The sequence below is a fragment of the Phalacrocorax carbo genome, chromosome 8, assembly GCF_963921805.1.
Source record: "Phalacrocorax carbo chromosome 8, bPhaCar2.1, whole genome shotgun sequence".
Classification (NCBI taxonomy): Eukaryota; Metazoa; Chordata; class Aves; order Suliformes; family Phalacrocoracidae; genus Phalacrocorax; species Phalacrocorax carbo.
The window spans coordinates 40724593-40748196 of NC_087520.1; the positions used below are offsets into that span (position 1 = coordinate 40724593).

General features: G+C 42.2%; 1 protein-coding gene across 1 annotated transcript; it reads left to right on the plus strand.

Moving 5' to 3' along the window:
* Nucleotides 1-9736: 9736 nt before the first annotated feature.
* PPP1R3E (protein phosphatase 1 regulatory subunit 3E) lies at nt 9737-17932 on the plus strand. The gene has a single exon (XM_064459642.1). The coding sequence runs from the start codon at nt 10526-10528 to the stop codon at nt 11498-11500; it is 975 nt and encodes a 324-aa protein (XP_064315712.1). The 5' UTR covers nt 9737-10525; the 3' UTR covers nt 11501-17932.
* Nucleotides 17933-23604: the final 5672 nt, after the last annotated feature.

Genomic DNA, 23604 nt, shown 5'->3' on the forward strand with positions numbered 1-23604 from the left:
TAATGGCTGTTTAGAGATCAGGGAAGCCTCATCTATTTTTTAACTATTTTCTTGTTTGCTGTTGCTGAGAATTGACTTATTTCTGGTGCTGGCAGTGAAAGCAGCCCTGACTGGTTTGTTTAGTTCCTGAATTTTCTTCACTTAAAGAAACTGCATGCTGGCAAGCTGATTGCTTTCTGTCAAAACAATGGAATTAGAGGCAGATTTTCTTTCTGGCTCCAGGATTTGACAGTGCGTTCTCTGGAATCAGTCCTTTGGAAGTTTGAACCTAAAACAAAAGGGGAAAAATGTTGATTTAACTTTCAGGTGTTCCATCATTGTATTTTTACGTTGTTGTCAGCAATTCCCTTTTCGCTTGTTTTGTTTTGGCACCTTGAATACAGGAAGCACTTCTAGCTAATCAAGCCCTTAAGTTTATTTCTTTTCCTTGAACAGGAATGACTTTATTCTTGTGAGAATTTACACGTAAGCAAGAAGCTGCTGTTTCCTGTGCTAGAAGAACCCAGTGTATTCAAGGGCAGGTAATTTGATTAAGCTTATGATGGCCTAAGTGCTGTGTATTTGCTTCTTTATCTTTGAGGCCTTTAGTTAGCAGCTTTTCTGGTCTTCTGCTACAGGTCTTGTAGCAATGATCTGTGAGCATGGTTCTTAGAAACATCATCTTTAATCAGGCTGTAGTAAAACCTCTGTCTAATCTGTCTGATTTGAAAGTTTCAAAAACCACAGCAAAAATCTTATCTGGCATGAAACACTGGAAAACAGGGAAATAAAGTTTATAGCTTTCCCTGCGACTTTAAACCTTTTTTTCCTGTAGTCCTAAAGAATTTACTACCTGTCTGCAACGGCTGTAACTTACAATTACTAGAACAAACATGTTTGGCTTTGCCTACTGTTGACTGATAATGCAGTTCATTTTACAGTTTTCTCACTGAAGCAGCCACGTTTTCGGTTGTCTGAGTGGGAGAGACCATCTTCTCTCCTAGATGATGGAAAATGTTACTAGTTTCACAGATACGTATATCTTTGAATTTTATGTTTAGTGGAAAACGGGACTGAAACAAGTATGTGGATTTATTTATCTTGGGGGTTGCGAAGGATGCTTCTTTTGTAGAGCTTGCATTTTATATCCAAATATGAAGCACAGGATTAGAAAAGATACTACCAATGGGGGGAAGGGTTCAAAGAAGGGAAGAAAATGGTATATCAGAGGGTGTCTCTGTTCTGTCAGAACGATACTGCGCTTGTAACTGCAGCACCATAACTGAACAGCGGTTTGGACAAGTTACTATGACAAAAAAGTTATGTTTCCTGAAAGTTAACAACCAAAGTAGAGGTTGATTCCAGATAGTCGTTGGTTGAGCTTTTCAGATGTCCAGAGTATTTAAAGAGATAAAAGATGTCTATTCATCATAGTACCAGCTATAATGACCTATTTTTTAATAGATATTTATAATTTTTAGAAGGTTCTTTATAACTTTTCCTCATGACTTGCAACAAAATACCAAACAGGTACAAAAAATTACTGCCATTTCAGATTGAAATGTGTAACTTTTGCTCTTCAGGAAGAGTGAAGGAATGCAGATGACCGTAATCCTGTCGGCAGCCTTGTGCTGTTTCTGGCACAGGTGCTTATTTTGTTCGCCGTTCAGCAGGTGGCACTCCTCGCTCCAGTACAGAGGCACTGCCGCTTGAAAAATGAATTTTGCTGCCGGAAAAGTGTTGGCCCTGTTCTAACCTCCAGTGCGACAACTCTCGTGCTCTGCACCTCAAGCCGATGTGCCGCTCTAAAAAATATGCTTCGTAAAAGAATCGTAACATACTTTCTATACAAATTAGTGTTCTAAAAGATGTCCAGATTTCCCTAAGCAATTCCCATGGAAATTTGTATTAGGAGACAAAGCAAACTGCTTGGAGCTCTTATTTAACACTAGCACTCAGCTCCTGCATTCTCTAGAGGTCGTTTCACATGAGTATTGGGTGAAAAGACAAAGCTGTGTCATCTTTCCTTTTTTTTTTAGGGAATAAACACATAATTATTTAGATACATAGACTACATACCACCTGTTTTACTGAAACTGTGCCTCTAGAAGGTGATTATTCTTCAGCTCTGATGTTGAGATACCTGAAAATGAACACAATTAACAAATAGATGCCAGAAAACTACTAAAAACTACATTTATGCACATTTATTAGTAAAGAAATAAATCTAAAAAGACATTGAATTCCTCCGTCTGTTGTAAAGTGGAAACCATAGGCTATTGGGAGCCTTGCACTGGTATTATCTTTCTCCATTCTGAATTTTTATCAAAGCATCAAGAGAGAGGAAGGGTAGGTTGCAATGAATCTCCATCCTGAATGATGGATTGAATTGCAGTCACCTATGTATCTATGGAAAGGCTCCTGGTTTAGTTTGGTTTTTGTTTAACACAAAAGCAAAAGAGAACTTGATCTGAAAGTCCCTCATTTAGTATGAGATGAAACAAGAATAAGTGAATACCAGAATGCACAGAATATGTGTTAAACAAGCAAAGAACACATTAACAGGATTTTAAAACTGCATCTTCTTGCAAGGAGTAAGAAAAAAATAATTGTAAATCCCACCACTGTCTGCTTTCCAGGTCAGTTCCATTTCTTTTAGGTGCCAAATTAGCAAGGAATGCATGCAAATGTTTCTCTGTGAACCTCAATAGGATTTTGTGCACTGTTTAAATTAAGAATATTATTAAATGCCTTGTGGAGTAGGCATGGATTTAAGAATGTTCCTAAAGTTAGGGATTGAGTCAGTGCTCAGCAGCATCAAATACCTAATTACCGTGCCAGGCTACGGTAGTCATCCAGAGTGAATCTAACTGAAGAGGTCGCACCTCATCCCCAGAATAAGCTATTTAAGGCTCTAATGAATCTGTCTTATAGACAGGAAGAAACTAAACCTACGTGAAAGTAATTGGCATTCATCAGCTTAGAATACTATTAATAGCATCTGCAAAAACTACAAATACCCACATTGCTCACAAGGAAATTTTATTTTTTTTCTCACAGTCTAACAAGCTTTAGAAAAACACATGAAATTACAATATAGGAATGTTCGGTCAGGCTAGACGGCACTGCAGCTGCTGCAACGTGGCTGACTGTTAAGGAAGGGAGTCCAGAAAGCAGTGGAACCTCCTGCATTTTTTATTCGTTTCTTTCCTTGACCTCAGCATACCTGTTCCTGATGTTATCGGTTGAAGAGCCCTGGATGTCATTATGCTTTATATATTGGTTTTGGTTTGTATGTGGAACCTGCACACAGGCATGACAACTGCGCTTTTAAAAAGCAATAGGATTAGGAACAGTTGCAATACTTTTGTCTGGTGTAATAGCCCAGTGCCAATATAACTGCTCAGGATCTTCTTGCGGGAGCGAGACCTTTGTATGGCTTGAGATAAATGGTGATTCATGAATTTCTACTTTTTGTCCCCTCGCTTTATCATTCACGACATCAGCTCCTTTTTCCACCCTTCTGCTATGTTGCTCTAGCATCGTGACTACAGCAAGCAATGTCAGCTGAAGTACCATTCTGAAAGAGAATGGCTTTTGTATTCTTCCAAGAAGGGTCTGAAGTATTTTTGGGAGTGGCATCTTTCACAGGTGGAAGTATTTTTGAAGACTTAAAGGCAAAGATTCAGAGCCATTTGGATCAAGCACATCAAAGATGTGAATGTCTTTATGCCTTACAGCTTCTGGAGTTTTCACATCTTCCAGGTTCCACATACAGTGTTCTCTTTATTGGTGGGTTCTTAATCTCACCGTGGAATGTCTGAACAGGGTAACTTGTTATGTATTTCCATTTTAATGCCATATATTGTACGATAACAGAGTTACTAGAATGGGTTGAAATATCTTCCTTTTGTGAAGCTGTATCAGCTATGGCATCTATGCTTAACTCGCCTTCTGATTTTGATTGCTGTCTTGTGGTTTTGGCTTCTTGACCCATACTGTTGTCAATAGGTTGCAACATATCTAAGCAAAACTGGCAATTGTTGGAAGTTGCATTTGCCTTGCATTTCTTGGCTTGTTTTTGCAGCTGGAAGTGGTCAAGTAGTGGGTCAGTTTTACCCCAGCCTTGCACCTGATAGGAGAGAAACATGTTAAATCTAAGACAAGCCAGAGCATTGTAAGAAGAAAAATGTAAAATTAGTCTTTGCTGGTGTAACTGAACACTCCTGCTATTTGCGTTTTCTTCTGAGTGCAAAATAACAAGTAACTGTAATTCCTCACGGGTCCTATTTTGTCACGTTGCATGGAGAAAGACCTCCTGAACCGAAAGAAGGAACGGAGGTCTTGCGTAGTCCCTCCCCAGGGGGTTTTGGTTTTATCCTGAGAGAGACCAGATTAATCTGACCTCTGATGTCAGAGGCCATTTGTGACAGGCAAACCCTCCTCCCTCCATCAGAGTCTTGGAGGATACTTCCCATCTTTTCTTCACTGTGGGTGAAAGAGTGACTACAATGATAATCCCCAAATCTCAATGAAATGTGCCGCTCCCACCGGCCACCTGAGGGGAAATGGCAGGGCTCCTGTGGGAGAATGGTGGGGTTCCTCCCTCGGGCCTGTTCGTGAGGGGAAAACGCTGTGTAGGCCTTGGGAGAGCTGCCCCAGCGGTGGGGACTGTGGGGGAGCTCCTGAGGTACCTCCCCACCTCGAATTATCCTGTGGGCCCTGGGATTTGCGTGGGTATGGCAGGGCCCCACGGCTGGCTGCACACTGGCAGATGGCAGGTGGCAAAGGACCCTGAAGCCTAATGACAGGCTGGCGTCTGGGAACCTCCGGCCAAGAGTGGCAAGTGGGAGAGATGGCAGAACCCGGCAGCTTGGTGGGCAAAACCAAGGAGAGTGCTGACGGGCACATGGGAGAAGGATAGAGCCTATACAGAGGTCTGAAAACATGAATGGGAAGAGAATAGTGCTTGTGAGAAAATGGGACGTGTAAGGACCAAATAGGAAGAAAAGGAAAGAAAAGCTGTGAGAAAGCTTAAGAAAACAAATAAAAAAATGAGGAGACAAACTCATCTTACAATATAAGGAATCCAAATAATCTCTTGCAATGAACCACTGCCTGACCCATGGATCTTTAAGTATGAAAAAATATAAAAATGTAAATCAAGCATACAATGAGCATATTCTTATGTCTAAAATCATTAACTAGCACTAGTGAGACTATTTGCAGTTGCTAGAAGGTCCTGTGGTTATTTTATACTGTAGATGGCATGAAGACTGAGTCATAAGCACTTTTACCAGAATATGGGATATGGGGACATCCTGAAGTGCATTTATGCAGATATTTGCATGAAAATCTATGTTAAAAGTCCTAGAACTGAAAGAATCTTTGTCCAGCTAGCTGTTACTTAATTCTTGTTAAAAACATCCAATCCTTTTAAAAACAGCAGAACTATTTCTATAAGAAAATAGTTTAAATGCTCTTTATCATCTTTTCCACAAAATGAGATAGATCTGTTTCGTGGTTTTGTTGTTTTCCACTGTTGTCTTAATTGGGGCTTTTTTAAGCTTACATTCTCTCCAGAAGTCTTAAGCCAACTGCTTGATGTCAACAGAGATGGCTGATGCTTAACTAATAAAATTGTGTGTGAGCTTCATCATATAGTAAGGCAGATTCACAAGGTCATGCACTGACGTAAGCTCTTACAATTCTATTTTCATGTTAATATTGTATCTTCATTTGGATACCTATATTTAAAAAAAAGGCAAACCAAACCAAACCAAAAAACCCAACCAAAACAAAACCCCACAGACCAAAAGGCAACCACAAAGCAACCTTTCTATGTGTCACATCTCTGTTTAGCAAAATTATTCACTGATCTTTGACATCAAATGTCATTGATACAACTGCATGAATCACACAACTTGGATCTTAATAGATAAAGCCTGCATGTCCTGGTTAGGTGAAGATAATAATTGGTACAGAAGATCGATACCATTGTTCTTTAACAGAATGCTTCATTTTTATACATGTATACTTAAGGCATATTACCTAATTCTGCTCTGGCACTTCTCTGAGATGTGACTAAAACATTTTCTTGGGGAAATAAATAAAGTCTGAGTTAATCATTGATGTGAAATGATGTGGGAAGGTATTTTTAAAGTATATGCATGCAGAACAAGCGTACCATGCAAGGCTTACAAACTGTCAGTGTAAATACCATTGTCAGATTCACAGTCATATATGATTAGTACGCTCTCGAGTGATGTTCTAATGTAACACCTACATAGTTCATCAGCCTCAGAAGAGCTGCACCGATACAAATGAGAGGAAGCTGACCTTTCCAATTCAGACACCGAATCACAACTTCATCTCAAAAGCTGATGTAATCGTAATGCACTTCGCCTTTACATCCATTTTATCTTCCTACAATTCTCATTACTAAAAATAAACCTGTTCTGGAAAGTTAAAGCAGACATGTGACGGTGGCCACTTTGGATAAGCCCCAGCACTCAGACACTTCTCCCTATTAATGGTTCCATTCGTAGTTCTGCTTAATGCTCCCAGCGCCAGCATCTGCTTTCTCTGAGATTACCTGGAGTCAAGACAATTAGTAAATGCAGCAGAAGAAAGCTCCCAGTTCATTGCCTGCATCGGTTTTGCCTTTTCCTTTGTGAATCATTTAAATCTTAACAGAAGAAGAGGACTGAACATCTCTGTTCGGTTAGTTGGAAATTCTCCGTCATCAGACGGAGAATTAAATGCAGTTTGGCATGGCAGAAATGTCAGGGTCACCCAGTGCTACATCGGCAGAACAAGAGGCTGTCTTTAAAATTTCTGATGTCAGCTGGAAGATGAAGAGACAGGTTGACAAAAAGTTATTAGGACAATGTCCTTAGGATAAACTTTTATCCTATGACCATGCTATTTAAATCTGCAAGGGGAGAGGAATCTGTAGCAATGAAAACAATGCCTGAGCGCCACTTCATAAGTCTGTCGACTCTAACTGTAAGACCACCTGTTTTTCTTGCCCTGTAATAGAGCAATGCTGTATAGCGCTGGAGTTTACATTATGACTGGGCTATTCCTGCCACCACCTTCAAAATTATCTTGCCATTAAAATACTATTTTCCAGTGAAAAGATAATAGGTATTTCTTTACAGGGGCTAGCTAGGTCAGTACTAACAATTTCTTTATCAGCTTTGTTATTGACAGTATTATTTAGAAAAGAGCCTCAGATAATGTCATTGCCATAGCACTATAAGTGACTTTTAAACTTACATGTTCAAAATATTGTGAACTAAATTAAGATAGGGAGGGGACCACTGCATATATTAAGCCATAGTGTCTGTATATGCGGTAGTACTTGCTTTTAAGGACATCAGCATTTGCTGCGTACAAATATTTACAGTATGCAAAACCGAAAGAACTTCCTTTTACAAATGGTGTCTGGTGCTTCCCATTTTGAACTCATACCACAGTTTCCACATCACAGAAGGATGCACAATGCTGCAGGCTGTTTGAGGGAATGTCTGTGTGTATGTTTGTTCCATTTCAGTGCTCAGAACTTTCATTTATTATGTCTGTCTTAAATTCATCAGTGGCAGACCACCAGCCTAGTCATAAGGACACCCTCACAGCTTCACCCTTGGCAAGGGAGCAAGAGGGTAATCTGACAGCAGCAGCATACCCCCCCACGTTCAGCAAGACATGCTGGGAATGTTCAGGTTGAGAGAAAAAAAGTGAGAAATACCTTTGTTATGATTCGGGGGTAGGTTTACGGGGTGATGGTGCTCAACAGAGACCATCATGGGGGCTGAGGTGCCCCCGTGTGTGGCAGAACTTCAGGTGTCTTGGGGAAATTGCAAGTGAAAATGTGAGCACCTCCAGGATTAGCTGGTGAGCTGAGGTTTTGACAATTTAAGTACCATTTTATTCTGATTTTTTAGAAGCCTGTAAATGGCTTTCTCACATTCCACAGGATTGCCTGTGAAATTATTTACAGTGGGCATGCATTTATATCAAGTCTCTTTCCACCCTTTTCTCCACTATCCACATGCTCCCCCAGTATTCTCATTCTCTTGCAAAGCTAAAGAACCATCAGATTTTACCCAATGATGACAGGAGCTGAACTCAACTGAAATTCCTGAACTGCATTCTCATCGTGTCAATCAATTTATATGGGCATCCCTCTGCACCTCCTGCTGTCTTGACCTGGCTCGTCCAAAGCATACCACATTGGGCTTTTTTGGCTTTCTTATCACAGGATTTTCTCTCTTTTTTTTTTTTTTTTAATGCCAGTATTTGGTTTACTAACTTTGGGGAATCCGTATTTTCAACTCGGTTACGTGAACTACATCACCAACCATCCCCAGTGATGAAAGCAGTTGGGTTTTTTTTTTTTGTTCTGTGACCAAGGTTGTGGGGAGAAAGGAGGCCTGAAAAAGCCAAAAAGCAAGAATATTACACAAGCATATTATAAGAAGAAGTTAGGTAACTAAAATTACAAGAAGAGGGGAAGCCAAACTTTACTGAGGCAGAAGTAAAATTGCTCCCAACAGTTGTATACCACAAAAATGTATCCAAAACTCACTGAGCACGTATTCACGTTTAAGTCAATTTACTAAATTGGCTCTTATTGACCATTGAATTACTGACTAATAATTGACTATTATTATTAGTTCTGATAGTTTCACAATGGTTTAAAAAAGGCAAAGACTTTGCATGTAAATGTAAAAAATAAAGTTCTTACCGTTTGCTGGTTTTAAAGGGACATTAACATCAGTAAAACCAAGTGTTAATTCCTTAGAATATTTTAATTACAACAGTTAGAAATTACTAAAAGAATAAAAGGATGTAGTCTTAAAGCCTGTTTGAACAACTCTTTGAGCCTGTTCTTCTTCTCCCCCAAATTAGTATGAGTGGATGAAAACCAAACATGAATTTTCCTGAAATACTCATTTTTGGGAGGGGGACATGGGAAAGAGGCCTAGCAAATCTTTCCTGTAGTGTGCATTAAAGGACAAGTGAGACAATTTTAAGGTCCTGAGCTAATGAATTCAGATGGGATTAATCCTTATGTTATTACTGTTTGATTTTTCAAAACCTATGACCATCCTGTGAATATAAGACAATGACACGACATTGGGAAGCACAACAGTGTCAAATTTAACACCACCGGGCAAATTTTTTCATTCCCTAGTTATGAACCATCTGTCACTGAAAAGATTTGGAACCCAGCAGCAATGACCTAGGAATTATTTTCATACTTATTAATAAAGGAATTAAAGCTGATCGTTCTAATATGAGACAGTGGGGAGCTTTTCCCCATGTTCTGGTGGCTTTCATTTTTTTTAAGCCTTGGTCCTTACTGGGTTTACCTGTCCCATTCTTAATCTCATCAGACTTTTCAACGTAACACCAAGTGCCGCAGATAAAATGATGAAGGTGTAAAAGCTCCTGCGCAGAAGCTAAATCAGAATCACATGTCAACACAAGTCAGGCTCAGGTTGGCGGGATAGCAGGATCATTGTTTTTAATGCAATTTACTAATTAAAAATGAGTACCAGATTACGGAAAGTCTGGAATGAAGCGGCTTGCTAACATAGTGTTTTAGCTCCTTGAACTGCCTGTCTGCTTTTCATTGGACTATAATTCCTTTGAATATTGCTCAGCAATTATTAAATGCTCTTCCAAAAAGCACGACCGCGCTTTACGTTTCATAACCAGCCCTCCGCGTTTGGACTGGAGCTGCTTTTACTAGAGCTGGAAATCTGTAGCAGGGCTGCGGCAGGTGTCTTTTATTCAGCAGATGTACTGTAAACGCATTACAGCAGATTAGCTGGATTTCTTCCTTTAAATGTACACTGCGATATGCAACTTGCAAGCCAGCTGTTTCTTATCGGCCCGTTTAATCTTCCAGAGCCCGGCTTTGCCTCTCCTTCCTTTTACCAGCTATTTCTGTAACGGATCGGACGGGGGTGAGCGCCGCTATGAATGTTAATGCTTCCACCGGGGAATCCCTCCCGCCTCCTCTTTTTGGATGAGATCCTCGAGGAAAGACCCAGAACACAGCGAGGAGGAGGCGGCGGAGGAGGAGGAGGAGGAGGGACGGCGCAGCGGCGGTACCGGAGCGGGGGGCCGGCAGCCGGGGGTGTCACCGGGGACGGTGGGGAGGCCGAGGCGGGCCGAGGGGCGGGTGGGGAGCGCGGGGCCATGAGGGAGGAAGGATGACTCGGGGCCCATTTCCCCGCCCGAGCCCGGCGCGGCAGCAGCGACGGCGGCGGCAGCCCGAGCGCCGCGGTCCCGCCGCCCGCGGACACATGCGCCCACCGGCATCCCCCGGGGCCGGCCGCGACGGGGAGAGCGCCGAGCCCATCCCGCCGCCCCTGGGTCCGGGTGAGGGGCAGGGCCCGCAGGCCGGGCGCTAGAGCCCGCCTCGCCACCCGCACGCCGCGGCCGCCGAGGAGGAGGAGGAGGAGGAGGAGCGGCGGGCCCCGGGCCCCGTGATAAGCACCGGCACCGCTCCCGCCGCCAGCCCCCCTCCATGGATAAGGCGGGCTCGCTGCACACCTCGGTGCCTACCCCGCCGCCCCGGCTCTACCTGCCGCGCAACTTCAGCTGCAGCGCTTGCCTCTATGGCAGCCTGGCCGAGCAGTGCAAGGGGGGCTGCAGCCCCGACGGCGACGCCGCCCCCACGCCCGTGGTGCGGGAAGCGGCGGCGGGCGAGGAGAAGCCGCCGCCTCCGCCCCGCGGCCGGGAGCCCTCGCTGCCCGCCGTGCCCCCCAGCCCCACGCAGCGCCGCCGCGCCAAGTCGCTGCCCACGCCCGGGGACCGCAGCCTGCGCCCGGCGCTGCAGCAGAGCCCCTCTCGCCGCAAGACGGTGCGGTTCGCCGACTCCCTCGGCCTGGAGCTCACCTCCGTGCGCCACTTCTGCGAGGCCGACCTGCCGCAGGTGCCGCTGCCCGCCCCGCTGCCGCCGCAGCCGCGCTCCGCCGACCTCTTCAAGACCAGGAAGCCGCCGGTGCTGGGCGACCTGGAGCCGGTGCTGTTCGGGCCGCCGCCGCTGCTGCTGGAGCCGCTCTTCCCGCCGCAGCCCGGCGCCAGCCCCGGTTTCGCGGAGCGGGTGCGGCAGCACAAGGTGAGGCTGGAGTGGGTGCGGGCCGAGCCGGCGGGGCTGCGCGGCGCCGTCCGCGTCCTCAACCTGGCCTACGAGAAGGCCGTCTCGGTGCGCTACACGCTGAACCGCTGGGCCAGCTGCGCCGAGGTGCCCGCCGCCTACCAGCCGGCCGGCCCGGCGGACGGCCTCACCGACCGCTTCACCTTCGTCCTGCCCCTGCCCGTCGCCGCCCCCGCCGCCGAGGCCGCGCTGGAGTTCGCCGTCCGCTACCGCGTCGCCGGCGCCGAGTACTGGGACAACAACGAGGGCAAGAACTACCGGCTGCGGGGCGGGCAGCGCGTCCCGCCCGCCGCCGGCCCGCCGCAGGACCCCGACAGCACCGCCTGGATCCACTTCATCTGAGGCGGCGTGGGGGGGAGGGGGGCGCGGAGCGGGGGAGCCCCCGGGGCCGGCCCTGCCGCCGCTGAGGGCCGGGGCGGGCGGCGGGGCCCGGCGCGCCCCCTCCCCAGCCGCCCGGCCGCGCGGCGCTGGAAGGCCGTGTCCTGAGCTCTCTTCACACGGGATAAGTTATAGTTCATATTTCACAGGGGGCCGAGGGGAGGCCTCGCAGGCCGCCACGGGGGCGTCGGGCAGGGCAGGCCGCGGGCACGGCGTGCGGCCTCAGCCCACCGGTGGCTCCCACCGGAGCAGCTGCCCGGGCAGGCTCTGCAGCTGGGGAGAGAGGGGCTGCTTGCACAGTGTACTAGCCGGGAGCGGGACCCACGGGTGCAGAAGGCTGCCGGGTGGCGGAGGTCAGCATCGTCTCGGCAGGGTCAGGCTCTGGAGGCACGCAGGGCAGTGTCGCAGGGCGGCCAGCCAGCCGTCCTACTTGCCTAATCCTGCTTAAGCAAAGCCCGGCTCTGGCGAGGCGCTGGGCGCGTCCGTGGTCAGAGCCTCTCGCTGAGCCACTCCTGTTAACTGCCCTGCGGGGTTAAGGGCCAGCTTATAGTTTTGAACCCCAAAAGACAAGAGTACGGGTGTCCCCAGGTGTAGCTGTGTTTCATCGTGCTGTAAAAATGATGGATCGGTTTAAAGCAAAGTTATATATTCTTTTTAAATTTTTAACTTTGTTGGACGTGCTTAAGCACATTTAGAAAAGAGAAATGGTGTCACATACTAATTGAAATGCAAGCCACCAAGAGATTTTTACAAAGCAAGCATTTCGTTCTGAAATTCACGTGGTATGCTCTTGCAAAGGTTTGTCAGGATCTTGAAACTGCTTGTGTTCAGGTCAGCAGGAAAGTCATGGAATTGCAGCACAGGAACTAGAGATGGCAAGAGTTGAGTAAATAATTTTAGCCTGTATCCCAAGCAACGCCTTCAGTGTTATTTCTGTTAGCAGTTTAATTGAATTTCTTACGCAGGACCCTGCTTTCTGAAAAGCAAAATGCTCCAAATTTTTCATAATGATTTCGGTAAGTGGCAGAATTCACAAAGCTGGCTAAATTTAGTCAGGCAAATTGAAGAAAGTCACGTCTTGCCATATAAAATATATCAACAGAAATTACAGAGTGCGCTGACTTCTGCTTTCAAGGGCATGCTTTAAATTATATTAGCAGTAAACATAGTATTTTCCTTTTTTAACTTGCTTTTCTAGGAGTTCAGCTGAATACAGGCTGTGCTGGTGCCAAATCTGGGTGCTGAATTTCCTGGATTTAGGCATGTATGTGTTTGCAGGAGAGGGACTGCTAGAAATACGACTTCTGAGAGTGGTAAAACCGATGTAAGTGTGATCTTCCAGTTGTGCAGGGCTGTAAGATCAGGCTTTTAATGCTTTGGGTCCTCTGTAGATTGTTCAGGAATAAAATGTGGGGTTTCTTAATTGCATTTTTGTGTTCCTTGAAAGGGTTAAGTGTCCCAAACAGCATGAGTAATGTCAAGTTCTCGTAGAACGTTTTGACTTTGATGGGAGTTGAGAGCACTTTTGTCTCCTGAGGGTCTGGTTCAGTCAGAATAATTAAACTTACAAATTCCGGAGGAAGAGAAAAAAGGTCTGGAAACTTGATGGGAAAGAGTATTTAATTTCATTTCTCTAGATCGCTGTTTCTGATTTAATATAAATACAACAAGACTACTTTCTCTAGTATTGGTAGCTTGGTTTTAATTTCCCAGTCAGTTTTCTAATCCCTGTGTTTTTAATAGAAACAGAATATAGAAGAAATGTATTGTCAATATCTACTGCATATTTCACATTTTAGAATATTAAGACCCCAATCTTGTAATGAAGTAACCCCATATATCGCTAGTACGCATTTATAAAGCTAGAATTGCAGAACTAGCCTCTTAAAACGTTCATGACTGAAGCATATTAAGTGGTGTATTTGATAAAGAAAGCCCAAGTGTCTTTTAGTTACACTTTTTTTTTTCTTTTTAATAAGAGCCTTAATACTGGAGAGAAGGAAAAGGACTTGTCTCCATTTGAAAGCACTTTGAATTCTGGTGGAAATATAGCCAAACCTCTTTTTATTTATGTGTTACAGCTTTCCAGAGCTTTTTTTGCTTGGCCTTTTTTACCCAAATAGTGAAGCAAAGACTGTTATGTCGATTGTTGAAAACACTTGGAGAAAAAAATAGTTTCTCTGCATTTTAGATTAACTGATGCCGCAACTTTGCGTATAAAGATTTAGTAAGATTTCCTGTTTACTGTTTTAATGGCTTTAGAAATGGTGCTAAAACCATTTTTAACAGTGGATAACTCTAATTCTAGAACTTCAGAATTATTTTCCAGTGAATGGCAGTTTTCATCGTGGTTTGATTTATGCAGCATCTGCAGGTCTCTAATCATTAAAAAATCTCCTGATAGCAACTGTGGCTTAAACTCTTTAAATCTGGAACACCTAAATGGATGTACATGCATCAAGCACGCTGGCAAGGTATTCCATTACCCTTTTTTGATCTTGACTTAGGGGAAATTACTGTTGCTCTTGGTTGAAATTCTGTGGGCAGAATTAGGCTATGGCTTTATAACACTGTTCAGATATTACTGCTTTTTTTATTTATGGCCCCATTTGTCAAACAATAAATCTGAATGTTAAACCCTTTCAGGGTATAGCATGTCCAAAGGATGTTTCACAAACCAGAGACTCCTGAGCCTTCAAGCAGTGAGGTTTATCCTCAACATTGTAACCTCAGGTTACAATGACCCTGAGTATTTTTTCCACTGGCAGCATTTATGTACAGTTTCCAATCCTTTAGGTTTCAGTCCTATGCTATCTGTGTGTGGCTTGCTAGAAGCATTGTAATAAATTGAGGTGAAATTAAAAAATCCCAAATAATTACATAATATTTACAGAAATGATGCCTTTGAGGAGAAAAACCTGTGTTGAAGAGGATAATTTTCAAGTTGGTGGGACATCAATCATTTTGATGGGAACAGGAACAAACCAACTTTTAAAAATCACGTTTCTAAAGAATAGAGTTCCACAAAATGAACTTTCACAGGCAAAGTAAAATACTTGAAAATTTGCAAGCCAACCTTTTTCTGGAAAAAATGTCAGGTCTTTGTATTTTTATTTGCATGAATAGAACCCATGCCACCTTCCTTTGAAGTGATACTAGAATGGTTTAATCCTTAGGTCATATACTTCACTTTTAAGTGAATTATCCACTGCTTATGTCTCTGCAGATGTAAAAACGTGTCTGTCACTTAGCGTGCAAAGTTGTAGCTTTATGAAATGTGCCACATTACTTTACGTGCAATATAATGATACTTTATACAGTGAGTCAAATTGCACTCTACGTCTGATACACATTGATGTTTGCTGCTTCACAGTTGAACTGATAGGGGTTTTGCATGTCATTCTATGCCTTTCGTGGCAATATATTTTAAATCTTCCCTAATTATTAGAAGTCCTACCAGGAATCAGAACAATTGAGTGACTGTAAACAGGATTTCAGCTGGCTAAGCATATTACTATTTATTAGCATAAAATCAGTAACTGAAACTGTCTTACTTATTTTCAATAAATGTACATTATTTCAGGTAAATTAATTCATTTTTTCCTTTTACCGTTTGCAAGTAGCTTCCTGATGTGAATGTGTGTGCCTCGGTGTCTCAGAAAACAACAGAATAAGTGCACACTCTGTTGTTTCAGCGTGTGTGAGGGGAAAATGTATCGCTAGAATGAACAAATGTCCGGTCATGCACAAGCATGATCTCTTTACAGATACATGAAACGTTTTTCCATAGCGCCAACAGGCAAACATCTGCTAATTCTGTATTTTATTGTAAAGTAATCTACAGGAATACTCAGAACCTGCTTTTTAACATATTATTAAATATATGTTGAAATTTTTATGTGCCTTTCAACATTTCCTAGGAAGAAATCTCATGTGTTCCTTAGCTCTCTCACCAAAAGTCCAATAATGGCTTTGTCATTAAAATGAAATTTATACTAAAAATTAATAATAAATTCTAATTCCTGATCCATTTTCAGCTGTGCCAGAAATCCTCTATCTGTAGCAGCCAGAAGAATTTGGTAATATTTTCCCGTATTATAGTGAAAGAAATTACAGTCAAAAAATACGTCTTCCTGGTACACTTCTGCAATTATGTAGTTAAGTAACAAAACTAACTGTGACTAGAGTTAATAAAACAGAATATATTTATAGTATATATTCACCTCTTACACAGATATTCTCATATATATTCTATCCGAAATCAGAAGTTCTAGTTTTTTATGAAATCTATTTGTGGAGACATGGTCTTTTCAGCTTTTACTGTTATTTATCTGATGCTGCATAATGCATATTGTTAAAATTTTTTGATTAATTTAATCTGTCTCCAGTTTGTATCATGAGATAAAAGTGTTCACTGTAAGGAATACCTGAAGAAAATGGCTTTCACCTTCCAATTATACTGCATGGCTTTTTGGCAAATCATCAGTAATTCTGTTTCCTGTACGCACGTCATGTGTATGTGGTCTGAATATATGAAAGGATATCTTTTAGCACTGAAATTAAGGTTTTTCAAACATAAATAGTTCAATGTAGGAAGTAAATACAGATATTTTTGCTGTAAAATAAAAAAAAAAATTAGCCTTATGTATAACTGATTGGTATGTCTTTCAAATGGAAGATGGTGACGTTTTTCAAAATGAAATGTGTTCAGGGAAACGTACCCACTTCAATAGGAAGGTTTTCTCAGGCTCAGCTTATGTGAGAGAATAGCCCTAGAGGAGTCCTTTCTTAAATCGGTGCATGGACTTGAATGTAGGTCTTCCATGATCGAATCTGAGCTATGAAACCATTGGCTATTGCTTGGACTATTTCTTCATCCAACTTGTAAATATGACTTTTAAATTATTTTACGGAGAGGATTTTTGACACTGGGTTTTCCCATCTCTTATGAATAACCTCTTCATTCAGCTATCCTGGCTTTTGTTTGAACTTTCTGTTCTTGAGAAAGGTCGGATTATATTTTTATGCAACATAGAAAGATTATTTTACATTACATTTTGAGGGGGAGGCAGGAAAACTGTTTTCCTTTCAATTTTAGTTTTTTTAGTATTAAACGATAGCATGCAGAGTAAAAATGTGCTTGAAGTAACACGTGCACTAGTGATTCCAAAGAACATGGCTATGAAAAAGTCAAATGTGAGATGCGCTTTTTAAAAATTTATGTGCTTTGATGTAGTAAGGCAGGGAAAAAGTCCTTGTCTCCAGTGCAAGTGTATTAATACCAGGGATTTCTTTCTATGCAATATTATGGTGCACCTGTTTTTTTTAAGGGATTAACTTGATTGGTATAGTTGGTGTATTGGTGTGTGGTGTATAGAATATTCTGTTAAAAGTGTCATTAAGGAAACTGTATGTCTTAAATAGCATTATATCTTTAGGCTTTTTTTTGTCCGGTCTGACATCACTAAGTCATAATCGTACTCCTTTGATTAACAGTAACATGACAATATTTCATAAAATTGTGGAATGAAGTTTCATGCATTGTACTTTACTCTTTATCACCTTCTAGGACAAAAAGTTGTGTTACTGTTGTGAGTTTTAAAATTTTTGTATCTCTGTATCTTAAAAATAAGCCAAATTGTATTATACTTTTAAACTCAAAGAGCTAATATATATGTTTTTAAAGTTGATCAGAAGTAGTAAAACTAAAATTGGTTGGGATTGCTCCTAAGTCCGGTTTCTAAGCTGTGCTATCACAAACGCTTCTGTACATCCTGTAACTGGCTTCATGGAGGTGCGCCCTGACATGAAGTTTATGCGTTTTAGGGTTGATATAAAATGAGCGTTGCCTGGGTGCGAAACCTGCCTACATCCGGACATGAATCCGTGTTGTAATGTAGGGAGATTGACTGCTGTGACAGAAATTACTGTTCTTGAAATGGTTTAAATAAACCTAACTCCTCCCTTATAGCGTTACACAAATTCTTTCTTTCTGTGATGGAGATGCTGTCTCTTGAAGACAGTGTTCTTCAATGTGTAAGTTTTTATTACTGTTTCTTTGCTTTACTTTGACTTTGTTTAAAAAGTTGTTTCTTAACTATGTACTTAACTAGTAAATTACTTCTGGTCATAGTTTCTGCTGCAATGTTTATATTTCACCAAGTAGTGTTTATTTCTAATGTTTGTAAAAGTAATGTAATATCACCAAAAGTTCAAAATCAACTTTTTCTAATAATGCCTTGTAATTTACCTAGCCTTACAGTATTTCAGACAATTTTCCACCGAAACCACATCTAGTCATTGGTTGTCACAATTATGAAAAATATATATTTATAAGCCTGTAGCTTCTAGCTGTCATTAAAGATTAATGATACAAATTGTGAGCACGTGATGAATATAAACCTCTTATTTTACTGACAAACAATGAGTTCTTTTTAGTTGAGGATCTGAAACAATTATGTTCTGATTCATCCATAGTGCGTGCATGAGGACGTGTTGTGATGTGCCTGCACATCTGAAGACGAATATCTAATATTTGGGCAAGATTTTCCAGCCAACTTGTCTTCAGGCAGCCACCGCTAAGAGTGGTCTCTGTGGAAGCTGCAGTATACTGAGTGATGTTGGTAATCTGGTCTTCTGTAGTGTAACTTCCTTTGAGGAAGATAGGCTGAGATTATCGATGGGCATAAACGTACGTAGCCGTCTTTATAGTCTTGTATCGTTGACACCGTTTCAGCCATAGTTTAGCAGTCTGTAGTTCAGAAGGGAATGTCTGTACTTCAGCTCTTTGTGACTTTCCTCCTTCCTGGCTTCACATCGTTACGGTCACTAGTACCAGTTCAAACATTCTCAAGTGCAATTCAACGTTTAGCTGCCAAAAGCTTGGGCTAGGTGCTAGAAAGTACAGAAACACCAGTCTTTCAGGAGAGGAGGGAGTGGCTGTCATAGAGGGAAGATAAGAGATATGTGAAAAGAACTGTGATTTTTATGGGGGGAAAAAAATGTTTACATTTTTCAGTGCTGAAGGGCTAGGAGGAAGGTTTCTAAGCCCCATGTGTGTTCAGCAGTAACTGCAGTCAAGCTGCCTCTTTAACCGGCACATGCCTGTTCCTCCAGTGGTGATGCAGAATTGAGGCTATCTAGGTATTAGCTAAATGAATCATAAGGACTCTTCCAAATATTCTTTCTCTGTTAATTGCTGAGTTCAAAATATTTGTTTCCTGAATTGTTACAATGCACTAGTTTTCAGTCTTTTGCTGTAGACAGCATCTTGTCTTGCAATGCCAAGAACAGTTTTCAGGTTGTCTTCAACACTTTTTGAGCCTTCTTTGTAATACAGATAAAAGCCATAAGGAGAAAAAAAATGTTACATCTTTGTTCCCATGTAATTAGTACAACTCATTTTTCTATACTCTTTCAGAAAGATCTACTTAGCTGTCTCATTATTATTAATAATAATATTTTCATGTGTTTCTTTGGAAGGGCAAAGTAATTAAAATGTAGCCCCAGATTTCAGGTTTTTTCTCCAGAGGGAATGCTTTCTGATTTAACGTCTGTCTAATCTTTTTGTTCAAGTAAAAAAAACCTCTTTGCTCACATAAATTACAGAATCTAGAACTGTTTTCTTAAGGTGCCATTATATGAATATTAGACTGTAGTAATTAGAATAATAGAATGTAATTTCCCTTTTTGATAAGCCTATGCTTTGAATTTAAAACTGCTGTTATGCTTGAGTGATCCTGAAGTAATGAGATTACAGTTCTGGTTGAAGATTATGATGAAGTCGTGCTCTAAAATGAGAAAAAAAGGAGTAGTTTGACGTTGTTCTTTAGTCTTGGATTAATTTTTCATTTTTTCCACTCTTACTTGGGACAAAATATGACTACAGTAATTCATTTGCCTATTAATCAGAATTACATACAGTAGATAGTCTTACTAATAACAAGTGTTAAAATGTATGAAGTATTCATATAATAGTACAACTACTAATTATAGTAACTATCCCTATTTCTTAATGTTCCCCTCTGGGTGTTTCTTGGAATCTACCAACAATTTTTGGTCTGCACGATGAGTTGAGCCGAGGGGATGCACCGAATGCCATGGCCGCCACAAATGGGGGAGCCTCTCACGGGCGTGCGTGGCAAGGGTGGGGAGGATCGGGCACAGAGAGAAGGGAGAGGCCAAAGAGGAGGGAGAGTGTGCAAGAGCCCGTCAGCAGCAGGGAGCGGCGAGATCAGATCAGGTTCTCACGCAACCTCATCCCAAAAGCTCACACTGTTGTCATGATCTAGAGCCACGCTTCCCAACCCTGTTTTGACTTCAGGGTGACTGTCTCTTCTTGCAGCTCTCTCTGTGTACAGGGGCAGGTAGAAAGGAGAAATCAGGGTTACTACCTATAAAAAGCGGCCTTTTGCAAGACTGTGTTAGATTCCCTATTAGAAATACTACTGCAGATCTCTCAGAAGCAGGGGCATGCGTTAAAGGACCATGTTGTCCTTCCGTTACTCCTTAAACCTATGGAAGATATGGGAAGTAGACAAAAAAGTTCCTATCAAGGTTTTGAACAGATGAATTTTCTTCTTTGTTGTCTAACACATTTACCAGGCCAACCTGATTTAAGAAATGCCCCTTAGTCTAACAGAAAACTGAAAATGTTTCAGTTGTAGGTGAGAATGATACACTGCAGAAAAAAAGAGCCCTGCAATGAGAATATTCCACCAGTTTTATCACTGGCTTTGCCTTACTGTTTGTGGCACAAGTGAGGGGTTGTCAGAACGGACAGGGGTTCTCAAGAATACTTAATTCTCTTTCATGTTCTCTTGATCCAGACCCTAGCAGCGAAGAGGGGAGAGGGGTGATGGCTGAAAAACAGAAGTACTCTTGAGTCCTAAGAAGTGCAGGCTCATCCTCCTATCTTGTGGATTGATTTTCACAGCTAGAGAAAGGTACAAGTGCTGTGCCTCCATTAAAATACATCTCTAAGCAAAATACGTTCAATAACATAAATAATTAAGCACTATAAACAAATGACAAATGAAACAGCCTAATAGCAGAGGGTGTGGGACACTTGTACTGCGCTAAAATAGATCATATCTGAAGTGACTGAGTTATGCTTTGTCAGAGAGGGATATCGATGTTGTGAGGCAAAGTCTAACCAATCCAGATACCACAGCCTAAGTTCTCCTGCCAAGGGCTGCTCCTCTAAGACTGTGTCTCAAGCAGTGTGGGGAAAGTGGAAAAAAATTACATTGAGGACACTTCTAAGCTGCTTTCAGAATTTGTGCCATCTGCAGCATAGCTTGCTGGTAATTTACACTGATGGACACTGCTCGAGGGTCTTTTAGTATCATCTTACATCCAGGAGATCGTGTTGCCTGGAAATGGCTTGCCGAAGGATGTTTGGTTTTCCATCAGTCCCGTCACGATTCACCACGTTACAACAGGGCTGGCTGTGGAGATGGCACCGTTCTATGTAGGTGACCTTTGCAGCCTCTCCAAGAGCAATGCAGTTTCACTAATCTAAAAGCAGTTTCACCTGTGCCTTTGGTAGAAGAACGTTTTTCCCGAGGCTCCCGGTCCATCTCTGCTCTTATTGAAGGGCTCCTCTTGACCTAATGGCTGGCATCGCGTTTGGAACTTGGTAGAGTCGGAGACTGTCCATGCACAGCCCTTCCCCACCAGGCCCGGTTTCAGGCGTGCTGCAAGAAGGGGGAGAAGACGACTGTGGGAGAGGAAAGAAAATCATGGGTACGATAAAGTGAGGTTTAAGTTAGTAATTCCTCTGTCACATACCGTGCTGTGAGGAGTGGCTTTTTAAAACATTTTCAGTGAAGCAAGATGTGCTTAATATTTTTTCTGAGCTTGAAGGTGACCTAGGAAATGAAATGAGGCTGAAGTTGAGATGTGGCTGCCGTTAGGGCCGGCGGCGCGCGGCGCGGCCGCCCTGACGCCGTGAGTGCCCACCGTGCGGTGAAATTGGGCAGCGCTTGCTTTTTTTAACTTGCGGCTATTTAAATCGGCGCATCACCGTTTGACAACCTGGAGAATTCCACCCACTTGGTGAACTCGTGTTATTAGTGAAATACGCGCTGCTCTTCGGTTTTCTTTCTCTTCCCCAAAGCAGGCAGCACGGGTGGTGCGATTTCCTTTGCCCCTTGCTGTGTGACGTCTCCCAGCATCACGACAGAAAAGCCTCACGCGCTCAGCTGAGGATCATTCTGGATTGATTTATTGGTAAGGTCTGTTTATTCACATGATCAGGCTGATGTGAAGATAGATGTTGTGTCCTTCGTGTGTCAGTTTGCTTATTAAAACTCTGTGATGGGATCCATTACTACAGGAAAATCGTAAATTCCCAATCTGTCAGTACGAAGAAACATACAGTTAACCCCTGTGAGACAGACATAATCAGTGGTTGCAGAAGTACGGAAATCAGAATTGCCAGAAACCAATCTCTCTACTGTGTCTACAATGTTTAGTATCCAGTAATCCTGAGTGGCAAGTTCTTAAGCTCAAGATCAAGACTTAAGAGGTCACACATAAAGTGGTTATTTTGTAAAAAATAATTTCCTTTATTCATTTTCTATAGGAGCACACACCGGTGAACAAATTTGATGTTTTCCCCTATGATTTATATAAAAGCATTCCAAATTGTGTCATGGACCAAAGCTAATACACATTCATTGCAGCTTTTATTTTGATGAAAGGCATTCATTATGGATTCCTGTTGGCAAGTTTTGCATTCGTGCTCTTGCAGAGCCTGGTTCCAACCCACGTGTGGTGGTCTGTCTGAGGCTTCCTGCTGCTTCAGGAATGTAGTCAAGTGATGGGATTATCTGAAAGCTAGGAGCTCTGCTTGGGCACCACACATCACACAAGGAAGAACACATTCTTTGGGCAGCATAATTCAGGTAGTTGAGTGGATTGCAGAAAGATATAAAAATATTTGCTCCAATAGACATCCTTTAGCCTAAATAACTGCAGAATACCAGAGATCTCAGCATAAACCACACAAGAAAAGCACCTAAGTATCGTTCCCGTTTTAAGAGGAATTAGAAAATTCAATAAATTACCTTAAGGTCATATAAAACCCTAAAAGAACTAGGGATAGAGACTCTGAAGAGATAGAAACTCTTTAAGCAAAATAACATTCACTCTCCAACTGCACACCATGAAAGGAAGGTTAAATTCTGTTTCAGGTGGTTTCTCAAGAATGTTTTCATTTATCCACCCCCTTCTGTAATCCCCTTAGGGGGTTACAGAAATTACTATTTCATAGATCAAAAGAAAATATCATCAATATTTTAAAGGGAAAAATTTTATTAAAATTAACTATAATGCTGCGGACTAATCTTTAAAGGAGGATCCACAAGAGTCATATAATCATAGCAATGAATGACCTATTAGTCTCTAGTAAAGTTGGAAGAAAAAAAAAAAGTAGAAGAAACAGTATCAAATTGAGACATTTTCCTACATTCCTATCCCCATTTGCCTCCACTCTAATTTGAAACAGAACTTTCCCTTTGGAAAGTGCACAGGGAGGTCAAAGACCCAAAGTGACACCGGGAGTCTGTAGGCCACGATCAAGCTCCCATCTCTCTGGGCCCTGAACATTGTCACAATAAATTCTGCATGATACTGTGCAGCATGGATAAGCACGGACAGTTTTTAAAGCACTTACACTAGGTTTACCAGAGCCTTTTGTTTATCAGCCACTGCCAAGTTTGGACCCCTGTGGAACAGTCAGACCCGCTCTTTCCTCTTGGCCACTTTGCAGTTTATCCCCTATGGAGAAGATAGTTTTATCTTAAATACACAGTGGAGTCTCTCTTGGCAGTGCTTTTATCTGTGACTTGTGTAGGACAAATTGGCTCCCAGGATTTTAAAACACCCACCAATTACTTTGACATCCCTTTAGATCTTAAAAGAAAGCCCTACATTTTTATGTAATAAAAAGGTTTCTGTATAAGCTGCAGTGCATTTCTGCCCTTTAGAAGGGCTGTGCTTTTGAAAGTAACTTCCAAAGGAATATGAATTTTGCCTTTGTCATCTTATATGGATTAAAGATT

What these genes read in the sequence shown, in the direction of transcription:
- PPP1R3E (XM_064459642.1), top strand. Translation starts at nt 10,526, where the DNA reads ATGGATAAGGCGGGCTCGCTGCACACCTCGGTGCCTACCCCGCCGCCC.